Here is a 9,965-nt window from a genome sequence, read left to right as displayed (position 1 = left end):
CCCACAAGCCTCGCCGGGCGGACCGGGCCGAGTCAAGGACTTCCAGAGCCCAGCCCAGTCAGGGCAAAGCTCGGCGAAGCTTGTGGGCCGGGCCCTGGCCTGTTAAGTATGGTTTTATTATGCTCAGTTTTATTATGTTACAGTTTTATTCTACTCAGTTTTATTAGCGATTACCGCCATTAATCGACATAAAGCAATTATTTTTCTTTTCAAAACAGATTTTCTAGTTGTTGTTGTCATTGAACTTTGTTTTCATTGTGAAGCATGTACTCAAAAGCTACAGTAACCTCGAAATGACTTTTAACTGTAACCTTGCTGGATTGTAATTTAGTACAAATTAAATTTGAAAAAAAAACATCGTCAGGTTAAATTCGGATACTTCATCCAGAAAAATCTGCAATGTTCAATCTGTACGAAAGAGAAAATGGGAAAAAGAACATATGATTCACAGGTGGCAACTTTTTGGTGGTAGTGAATGGAATGAAAAACAGAACATGGCCACCTGTGTTCGGAGGTGAAAGAGGAAAGAAATGGGATTACTGTAGCACACTTGAAAATTCTGACTTCGAGTACTGTAGTGAATTGGATTTAGCTTATAAATATTATGCTTGTATAAAAATATCGGAGCTGTAGAAGAGATAAAATTGTGGGCGTGGGCGAGAAGTCTCACAACGACAACTACCGCAAATTAAAATGTTCGTTCTTCTTAAATCAATCGAGTTGAATATGAAATTCGATTTAAGCACAATTTCCATGGAAAGGAAAGAGCTTTCCATGTCTCAGGTCCTTGAAAAAAGAAGGCTTTGATGAAATGTGTGTGTGTGTGTGTGCAGCGTCAGTTTTTAACGTCTTTTCCATGACAACTGTGTGTTTTTGAATGGGAAAAAACGAAAATTTTAAAGCTTGAACTTTGTTAAGCGATGACTTGAACGAAATAATTTTATTTAATAGCGAAAAAAAACAACAATAACAACTGAAAAAAGGAAACAACTTCAACAATAAGTACGATATAAAAGATATGGAGATCAATCAGTCCATCTTCAGATTTCTTTTGTCGTTTATCAGAATTTTGACATTTTCTGTCATATCTCGGATATGATGTCGAGTAATGTTGTTGTTTTCGACAGTCGTTCTGAACAACGTTTTGAAAATCGGACAGCCAACTGCTTCGTCTGCCTCCAATTTATCCAGCATCTGCTTTTCTGGGAATTCGACTGGAGGTTTGTCAGTGACTTTGACAACTTCTTCTGACTTGGTTTCAGACGTCGAGGTAAGCCTCATTTTTTTGGCTGGCTGTAAATGTGAAAAAGTAGCTTCTTTTTCCTATCTGGAGTCTTACCATCGGTTCTATGATTTCACAAAAGTCGTCATCAGAGGAATCCTTCTTTTCCTGCTTGATCGATGTACCAACCTGTTTGTTCTCTCTTCTCACTGGCTCTGGCTGAAATCAAACTGATCTTTTTCAGAATACACTGGTAAGAAAATTACTTTGCTTGCTGACTGTTGGCGAGAGGATTCAGACTTTATTGTAGTTTTGCATTCAACCGTTTTCTGGAAATAAGAAATCTATGAACATTTTCTATAGCAAGGAACAACCTTTCTCGAATCTTCCCGGGCTTTTTCATACATTTGACGCTGATAGATTTTCAAATCACCTTCAACTCCGAAGGTGGCGAAGCAGTGTTGTCTGAAGAAAAACGTATTATAATTTATTATTCTGGTACAAAACGCTGTGGAAGAAAAACTCCGGTGGACGCGGGCGAAGGTCCCCACAACGGCAACTACAGTGGCCTAAAATTTGTTCTGGATTTAATATCTCAATTTTCTTAAAAATAAATTCGGAAAATAAACAGCTTTTTAGGTTACGGTAGTTGTCGCTGTGGGACTTTCCGCCACGGCTACCGTCGTTTCTCTTCCACAGCTGCAATTTTTTGTGCCAGAATACTACCTGCGTGTTTGCAGACTCAGTGTAAACTACCGTAATTTTTGAGGTGACAGTTTATAAACTTAATAACTTTGACAATATGAAGTGACCTGATTGTGTGAAGTGTAAAGTAGGCGATGAAATTAGTGATGGAACTTGAAAGTTTTCGATGAAAATCCTTGAATTCTGGGTCATGTTCTCTGAGAACAGTTTCAAGATCTGAATTTTTGAAAGAGTTAACAACTACATAATTAACATTTTTCACCATATTTCAAATTTGTTTTGATATTTTTCCCAATTTCTTCATCCCTGCTTTGACTTCTGAAAAGCGATAAAACCAGACACTCGACAACATTTTCAATCTGGAATCATCAAATAATGAACATCCAGTTTTCTAGTGCATACCTCCTCGGAAAGAAACAGAGACTTGAGAATTCTTTTGAGAGCTGCCAACACAAAATTACAAAGTTCTTCTTCTGTGGCAAATCCTTCACTGAAAGCAGAGAATTTTATATTCAAAACACCGTATATAGCTAGTAACTCACTTTAAATATTGTTTTGCTTCATAAAATACACGAGATCGTGACAGATCGTGACGATTCACTGGCATTCTTCTCCAATTCTGGGTCCAGTGCCTCTTTCGTTTGCCACGCTTCTGTGAAATATGATGGATCGGCCATGTCCTTGATATTTGGCCTGAAAAAAAAAGCAAATTAAGAACTTCTAATGACCAGAACAAAGAGAAGCAAAGAGCCGGGTTAGCATGTCATTGTTCAATGATTCCACAAAACTCTACCAATACAATTTTCGAACATCACAAGTGGAGATGCTTATTAGATGTATTCTTATCTATCTGTTGCCCGGATTCATGACGTCAGAAGTTCTTCCAAATCAGACCATATTCTGGAAGCATATGATTCAACAACTGAACAACTTCCGACGCATTAAAGCCGTTGACATGAAAATAGCAGATATGCAAAAGATTGTGGGTTTTCGAAAAATTTGTTTTTCGTAATTTTGAATTTTACAGTACTGGGATGACAATCTTGAAACGTTATCACGACAAAAAATCGAAACATTTTATCACATTCGTTTCACCTATGATAGGTCAATGTGTTTCTGGATAGAGACGATGGAGAAAGATCACATGAAACGGACTCGTGAATTTTTCTTGAGGCTCACAATGGATGCTCACAGAGAAGACAGAGTAACGGAAACGGTTTGGAACGCACCCTTCAATTTAGTAATCAATTCAGATTTTTTTAAAACTATCAGTTCTTTTTAGGCTATCAATGGAGATACAATTAGAATCGGATGCGCTGAAGCAGAAGTGTATTTTAACTCCACGAAGTCAATTGTCATGTTGTGTGTCTTCGGGCCGAAGTTATTTCAACTTTTTTTCAAAAAAAAAAAAACTGTTAAATTTCAGTCCGGTCCTGCTAAACAGTCGTCTCTATACACATGGTTCGACATGTGAACGTTGCCCAGCTCAAACTGGTTGCGAAGACAATTTATGTGACGAGAACATTAAAGCGGGTCTGCCACCAATGGCTGATATTCTCGGAGTGCGAATGTCTGAGAACTCTCATTTGACAATTAGCATCGCTCTCGTTTTTTCAATGTTTTTCATTGTTTTTGCTCTTATGGCACAAATTTTTTCTTGAAAGAATTCGTTAACGTAAAACTTTAAATATAAACTAGGAAGCTTTTCTGTTTTTGAACTCCCGCATTTTTTTCAAGGTCTCGTTGGGTACCGTACTCCCCACCGATAAAATTTTTTTCTCCGTTTTTTTTTCTACTCCGCTGCCGAAGTTAAGTCTTCTCTTTTTTTTTCGATAAAAATGGCGAGAGTAACGATCGATGAGATTAAGAAGATGCTAGAAACAGAAAAAGAATTGACTTCTGTGATGGACAAAACGAGCAGAATGTTGAAACGAAGTTCTGAAGCGCTGGAGAAATACATGACAATATCCGGCAAGCAAATGGAAGTAATGGAAAAGCACACGAAAGCGCTGGAAAGGAATACCGAAACGATGGAAAAGTACATCGAAATCATGGAGAATCAACTAACAAAAGATCGACATAGGAAACGAAGCGAGCGGATAAGATTGCCAAGCACATCTTCGGAAATCATGGAAATTTCAATTCCGCCACTTCCAACACCTGCAACTCCGGAGCCTACTGTCAAGAAAGCCAAGGTCGAAGTGCAGGTTGATAACTCGGTTAGTTCGTGTTATTCGTGACAGCGTTAATGAAAATTTTTTTCCAGACTTCAAGCACTCAGTACAAAGCGATTTCGAGATGGTCAGCTCCCACTCAAATGGAGCAGATTGCAATTGCTACACCAAGTCTTTTGAACATTACACCAAACGTTCAGCCCAGTAGTGGTTCCCATCAAATGGCCAGTCAATTCAGCAATCCGTTCAGACAAAAGGTTAGTTTTTTTTTTGTTCAAAACGGTATATTTAGTAATTCACGAAAACTTTCAGATGACCGGTTGCATATATTGCAGTGATAACAACTACGGTCACACTAGCGAAATGTGTCCGATTCTGAAAGACAGTCTGGCTCGAGTAAACTTCATGAGACTAAATCGATTGTGCTTCACTTGTGCGGAACCAATATTTCGCTGTCCTGGCAACTACCAATGTCGTTTTGCGAATCGAAAATGCCATCACTGCCCGGGCACTCACTTGAACGCCCTGTGCGTTGTGAAGTATCCGCCGATCAACCCTTCCAACTCAAAGAGAAGGAAAACAATATCAACAGCCAAAAGTGAGTTTCTTATTCAAAACTGCCTATGGAAATTTTGCTAATTGCAGATGATGCCTACTCTAGTGCAATGTTCAAGAAATCCATCTAATTGTTTTAAAAATATCGATACTCATTCTGTATTTTATCTATTTATCGTATCCGTTATTTCTAATTTTGTTGTAATAAATATGAAAAACAGTTGCTTTACAGTTACAACCAGATCAATGATCAACATTAAAATATAAAGCTTCATTGAAATAGAAGGAAAAATATGACACATGACAATCGAATAGAACATAAAATGAGATCATATTGATGATGTAGACAGGTACTGGTAAAAACATGGACTTGTCTAGTCAACAGAAGTAATCGGGGAATGATAAGAGTTTCTCAATCATTGAAAAATGCATCAAAATCGTTATCGTTTTCTGCCTCATCACTGGATATGTCAGCAGCATCATCAGCGTTTGAGTTTGCTGCGCCGTTACGAAGCGAAGAATTCTCACTATCCGAAGATCCGTCGTCATCTGATTCGTTATCACTCTCTGTTTGAGACAAGGGATCTGAAAATTATATTTCACATTTTCTTCACGTTTTTTTTTGTCGGAAAATCTACACCATGTCTTGAACCTAAGCGTACCGTAATGTTTTTGGTACCATCGCTTGACACTGATCCTTTTCGATAACATTGGAACGTGTTTTAATCCATCTAATGGCTTTCGTGTGATGCGCATATTTAATATGGCACTGGTTATTGAGTCAACAATGTTTTTGTCGTTTTTGTTGAAATTGTGGTATTTCAGATTGCATGCTTCTAAAAAACCTTCCGTATACTGTATACTAAGTGAAACAAGACAAACCAAATTCTAAACCGATCTCATTGAGAACCATCAAACGATCAGCTTGCTCTTGGCACTTCTGTTGATAAGCTTCCACCTTTTTGCTAGTCTCTCGAAATCTCTTTAACCTGATTTATCATTGCAAACTTATCATCAGAATTATATATCACCATTCTACATCTTTGAATAGTTCTCTCCATTCCATCAGCTGTTGTGTGACAAACGAAAGCAATTCATCTGGTAAATCGTGACTTTCAACTATCTTCTGGACATCTCGAAGATCATCAAATCTGAAGCAATCCATCATATCACCGCAGTGATTGATAAGACCTTTGTAGAAGGATTTCCAATAGGCTTGAGATTTGAAATAGACATCGTAGTTGTTGGATTCTTTGTGAAATCGCCGCAACTGTTTACGCATCGGGGACAGTGCAACATTTTTCGAGCCAATAATAATTGTAGGTTTTTAGAATGAAAGCTGTATGAAATACTCACTATCCAGGAAATCCAACACAATTTTTGCAGACCTTAAGAATCGTCCAAACTCCAAATCGTAGTTTTTCTTCAATTTTGAAACTGGTGGATTGTATACAGCTGCATAATTTGAGATTTGTGATTGAGTAGTAATCATAACTCACCAGGAATATTTACAAGATCATCTCTCCGTCGAGATGTAGGAATTGGGGTTCCTGGTTGTTGTTGCAGCCTACTTCTTTTTGGCTTCTCAGGTGTGATCATCTGAACTGCTATATACAATCAAATTGTGTCTTTCTCATATAATATGGTTTAGAACAAAGTAACAGAAAACGTTGATGAAAACACACAGGGGATTTAATATATTTTTTAATCATTCACAAATCAAGGGGGCAGAAATCAAGGGAGAGACCGGGTGAAGAAGCCGTCATATGAAAAGAATTATAGATAATATTGCAGCAGGTTTAATTACAACCGGGGCACACATGTAGAGATTCATGGAGAAGAGTGTCACAGTCGAGGCAGAATACTAAACGACACTTTTCACATCGGAATCCCTCATCGGAAAAACGTGTTTCGCATGCGTAGCACGATCTTGAAATACTTTTCGATTTTTGTTTAGGTCTGCAATTTATTTTGAACCAACCCTCTTGTTACTTCGATTTGCTTAAATGCAGCAAGTGGTTGTAGATGTCGGAAAGCTCGGGCAAGTTGTGGAGCAGCAACTAGTGTCAGCTTACACACTGGGCATTCTGCTGGAATGGAACAGTGGCGGGCTCCACATTGTGTACAGATGAAGCCTCGTAATGAAATTGGTTTTGAGTCTGGATGGCTGAAGTAGTATGATTGTTTATGCTTCGAAATAAAGTTAGGAATCAACCAACCATACGCAAAAAGATCTTGTTTTGATCAGCTCGTGGTGTGGGAATCCTACATGAATCGCATTGCATTCACTCGATTTCGCTGATGATGGTGGTAGCGTATGTTTTGAAAATAGCAGATGAAGATGATCAGGGTCAAGAGCAACCGAGTATTCTCCTGAAATACGTGGCATTGCCGATTTCAAACTATTTAAATATGCAAACCTTTGGTTGCTTTTGCCATCTCCTTACAAATGAACATTTCGGCTGAAAGACCGATAGCTGAGCATCGAATATTCATACGTTTCATTGTCTGGAAATCCCAAGTTTCGAGAAGATAAGACACCATTTAGGCTAACCTCGATAGTACTGAAGATGTTTCCCGGATCGATGGATGACAGTGCTGCCATAACAATCACCACTTCACGAGACACATGACCTGGCATACCTCTAGAATCGGTTGAAACGATGATCAATGATCTGTATTCATTTCACTCACTTCAAATTGACACATGCAAGCTGGAGAGCGTTTTGTAAAGAAAAATCTCCACCACAGAATGCTTCTGTCAAAGAACTTAAGGATTCTTTCAAAATTCGGATATTTCCTGTCATCATTGTGAGTCTATCAGCTTTTCGATCTTTGCAAGTGATCAGACCGATTTGAGCAATCGGATTTTGTTCGAAAAATCGTTCGAGGAACTGTTGCAACGCCTGAAGAATAAGACTATTCAGAAGCCATCCAGATAAAGAATTCATTTCGAAATCGTACCTTCATCACAACTACAAATCTGGAAGGAGGCATTGCCTTGCTTGTCATAAATCTTGAGCAATCGATGACGATCATGACATGTCGCATCTGAAAAAAGCCATACAGCTTTTCATAAATTTTAATTTTATAATTACAATTCCCAGTCGAATTTTTTCAGGTCGTTTTGTAAGTCTCGCTTTACGCTTGCTATCAGCCACATATTTTGCAATTGATTTCTCAATGGATCCTCCCTCATCTTCGACAAGAACTTCATTGATGTTCAAGCCTTCAGCGTAACCAGCCTCCCAGGTGTATCCTTTCTGTTCATCGTCATCCATCTGTATTTTTTTGAAGCTTTGATGAAGGTTCTTTTTCTTCGAAAACAAGGAATTCTATACTGATAATTAATTCATCAGATGGCGTTATCAAGTTTCTCATTTCTGAATGGTATTGAAATCAAACAGATAAAAGGCATAAATTATCTTTGTATTCCAAAAAAACCGTCTAATCGAATTGCAGATTGATAGCAGAAACTAATAAAAGAAGAGGGGTAGAACAGGGAACCAGTAGACGATAAAATTCAAGGGGCATTCAAGAATGAAAACATAAAGTGGGTAAAATTCAAAAAAAAAATACATAAACATACAGGAGGAACCCGTCGTTTTCTGTCGATTAGTGTCCTCCTCAAAAAATAAAGAATTAGGGAGGATACTAATCGCGTTGACTACAATTCAATGATCAAGACAAATTCTAATTTTCCGAAAAAAAATCAATAAGGACAGTTGTGCTTCGGTCGTTTCTTGGGCGGTTGAACGAGAACTACTGGTGGTGTCTGCTGCATTGCCAACGCCCTGAAGACTTCTTCGAGCAGCTTCGGGTGGTCTCGCACTAGTCCATGCCATCCTTCGGAAGACATGACCTGTGATAGAATAGATTATGGATTGAGAGAAAAAGATTTTTCTCACCTCAGCTGCATTAACGTTGATGAAGTTAATAGCATGTGCTCTTAATTGTGCTGCTGAATACATATCTGCTAGAACCAGCGTCAAACATGCGTTTTCAGTCGTCAATTGATAGCACAATGCTTGCTCACACATCACCTGGAATATTAATTTTGATGAAACTATTATATTTCGTCACTAAATCTTACTTTTAGCCGGTCCAGTTGATATTTATCAGCCGCCGCAATCAGACTTTGAGCCATTTGATCTATATACCTAGCTTGTCCTGTATACATATAAACCAAAAGTTCTCGCATCACATCGGGATCAATGTCATCTACTGTTGTCATGTTGGTATCAGATTCCTGCATATGATGGTCGAACATCGCCGAGAAAACACGTGATCGTGCAGATACGATAGCTTTGTGAATGTAGAAGGTCTGCGGAGGAGCCCCATTTTCCGACTTGCAGATCAAAGTGAAGTCCGAAAACTGTTGCTTATCGAAAAGTCCCTGCATGTCATCAGCAAGCCGGCAAGGAGGTACTTTGAAGAGCTGCGTGACATTCGTTTGTCCTGTTACGTTAATCGTCTCTGCTACAACCGATACCTGCAAACGTAAAATAGGTTTAAGAATAAATTGAATCGATAACTTACTTCACAGAAGATGCTTAACCGATCTCCAGGAAGCAATCCGTTGGCCTCATCGAGTAAGAAATCCCGTCGAATAAACTTTTTGAATCCCCAATCTTTTCCTTGCACAAATCGATAAGCTCGCTGAGATTCCATGGCCTTTGTCTCTTCTCGCTTCGCATTCAGAATAGAAAACTTGAATTTGGCCCGAACTTCCGATTTGTTACATTGCACGAGTAGAAGATAAAGTGACAGATAATCCCGCGATTCTTCATCCAGACCTTTCGGATTGATCCTGAGACACCATTTCAGCTTGTCGTTGCAGCCTGCCGAAAAGGTGGACGATTTCAAAACTTCTCCCATTTCTTCACGACAGAACGAAAAGTTATTGATCGTCCACATGTAGTTGAATTTCACGACTTTCACCTGAAACTTTCGATTCATCTGAACAAGCGTTTGTGCTTGTGAATAAGATACCTGGGTGTGACACCAGTTCTCGGCGACCGGAAGCAATGGATCCCCATGACTAGCAGTGGATGGACACGGCGAAATGGATCGTCCCTGGGCGGAAGATCCGGATCCACTTGATACCTTTAATAAAAATCGTTGTTGAAAATAGCATAAACGATTGCTTACCACTTCATCGTTGATCATTCCAGCCTCCATTGCTCTCGAACGACTTCCGTCTGACCCCCAATCTCCAATCGCACTTTTTGGTTTATCTGGAATTTAAAAATCGAATTAGGAGAACGGAGAAACGGAGACCCTACAAATCGGAAAGATTTTAAGTCCGA

The 9,965-nt window shown here is 38.9% G+C and overlaps 5 protein-coding genes across 5 annotated transcripts in view; 1 reads left to right on the top strand and 4 right to left on the bottom strand.

Annotated features, from left to right (window-relative positions):
* Nucleotides 1-1,029: 1,029 nt before the first annotated feature.
* Nucleotides 1,030-2,534, bottom strand: CBG09891 (the record flags this gene model as incomplete). The annotated part of the gene is made up of 8 exons (XM_045244184.1): nucleotides 1,030-1,293; nucleotides 1,340-1,441; nucleotides 1,489-1,551; nucleotides 1,597-1,687; nucleotides 2,035-2,167; nucleotides 2,190-2,286; nucleotides 2,330-2,417; nucleotides 2,470-2,534. The coding sequence occupies 8 exons, from the start codon at nucleotides 2,532-2,534 to the stop codon at nucleotides 1,030-1,032; spliced, it is 903 nt and encodes a 300-aa protein (XP_045094142.1).
* A 1,231-nt stretch (nucleotides 2,535-3,765) lies between these two features.
* On the top strand, nucleotides 3,766-4,787 carry CBG25888 (the record flags this gene model as incomplete). Its single annotated transcript, XM_045244183.1, has 4 exons — nucleotides 3,766-4,146; nucleotides 4,194-4,358; nucleotides 4,414-4,699; nucleotides 4,747-4,787. The coding sequence occupies 4 exons, from the start codon at nucleotides 3,766-3,768 to the stop codon at nucleotides 4,785-4,787; spliced, it is 873 nt and encodes a 290-aa protein (XP_045098962.1).
* A 281-nt stretch (nucleotides 4,788-5,068) lies between these two features.
* Nucleotides 5,069-6,255, bottom strand: CBG09888 (the record flags this gene model as incomplete). The annotated part of the gene is made up of 4 exons (XM_045244182.1): nucleotides 5,069-5,241; nucleotides 5,319-5,492; nucleotides 6,013-6,111; nucleotides 6,156-6,255. The coding sequence occupies 4 exons, from the start codon at nucleotides 6,253-6,255 to the stop codon at nucleotides 5,069-5,071; spliced, it is 546 nt and encodes a 181-aa protein (XP_045094141.1).
* A 200-nt stretch (nucleotides 6,256-6,455) lies between these two features.
* CBG09887 lies at nucleotides 6,456-7,937 on the bottom strand (the record flags this gene model as incomplete). Its single annotated transcript, XM_002641539.1, has 8 exons — nucleotides 6,456-6,585; nucleotides 6,638-6,823; nucleotides 6,876-7,029; nucleotides 7,077-7,164; nucleotides 7,211-7,301; nucleotides 7,351-7,562; nucleotides 7,621-7,707; nucleotides 7,755-7,937. The coding sequence occupies 8 exons, from the start codon at nucleotides 7,935-7,937 to the stop codon at nucleotides 6,456-6,458; spliced, it is 1,131 nt and encodes a 376-aa protein (XP_002641585.1).
* A 431-nt stretch (nucleotides 7,938-8,368) lies between these two features.
* Cbr-bath-43 overlaps nucleotides 8,369-9,965 on the bottom strand; it is a gene marked incomplete at both ends in the record, with an annotated part of 1,721 nt that continues 124 nt past the window's right edge. Inside the window, 5 exons of the mRNA XM_045244181.1 lie at nucleotides 8,369-8,518; nucleotides 8,565-8,699; nucleotides 8,750-9,148; nucleotides 9,196-9,762; nucleotides 9,808-9,893. Of these exons, the coding sequence (XP_045094140.1) occupies nucleotides 8,369-8,518; nucleotides 8,565-8,699; nucleotides 8,750-9,148; nucleotides 9,196-9,762; nucleotides 9,808-9,893 (1,337 nt within the window). The remainder of the gene's footprint in view (nucleotides 8,519-8,564; nucleotides 8,700-8,749; nucleotides 9,149-9,195; nucleotides 9,763-9,807; nucleotides 9,894-9,965) is intronic.

The sequence above is a fragment of the Caenorhabditis briggsae genome (assembly GCF_000004555.2).
Source record: "Caenorhabditis briggsae complete genome, chrIII, whole genome shotgun sequence".
Lineage (NCBI taxonomy): Eukaryota > Metazoa > Nematoda > Chromadorea > Rhabditida > Rhabditidae > Caenorhabditis > Caenorhabditis briggsae.
This window is presented reverse-complemented; position numbering and strand designations above follow the sequence as displayed.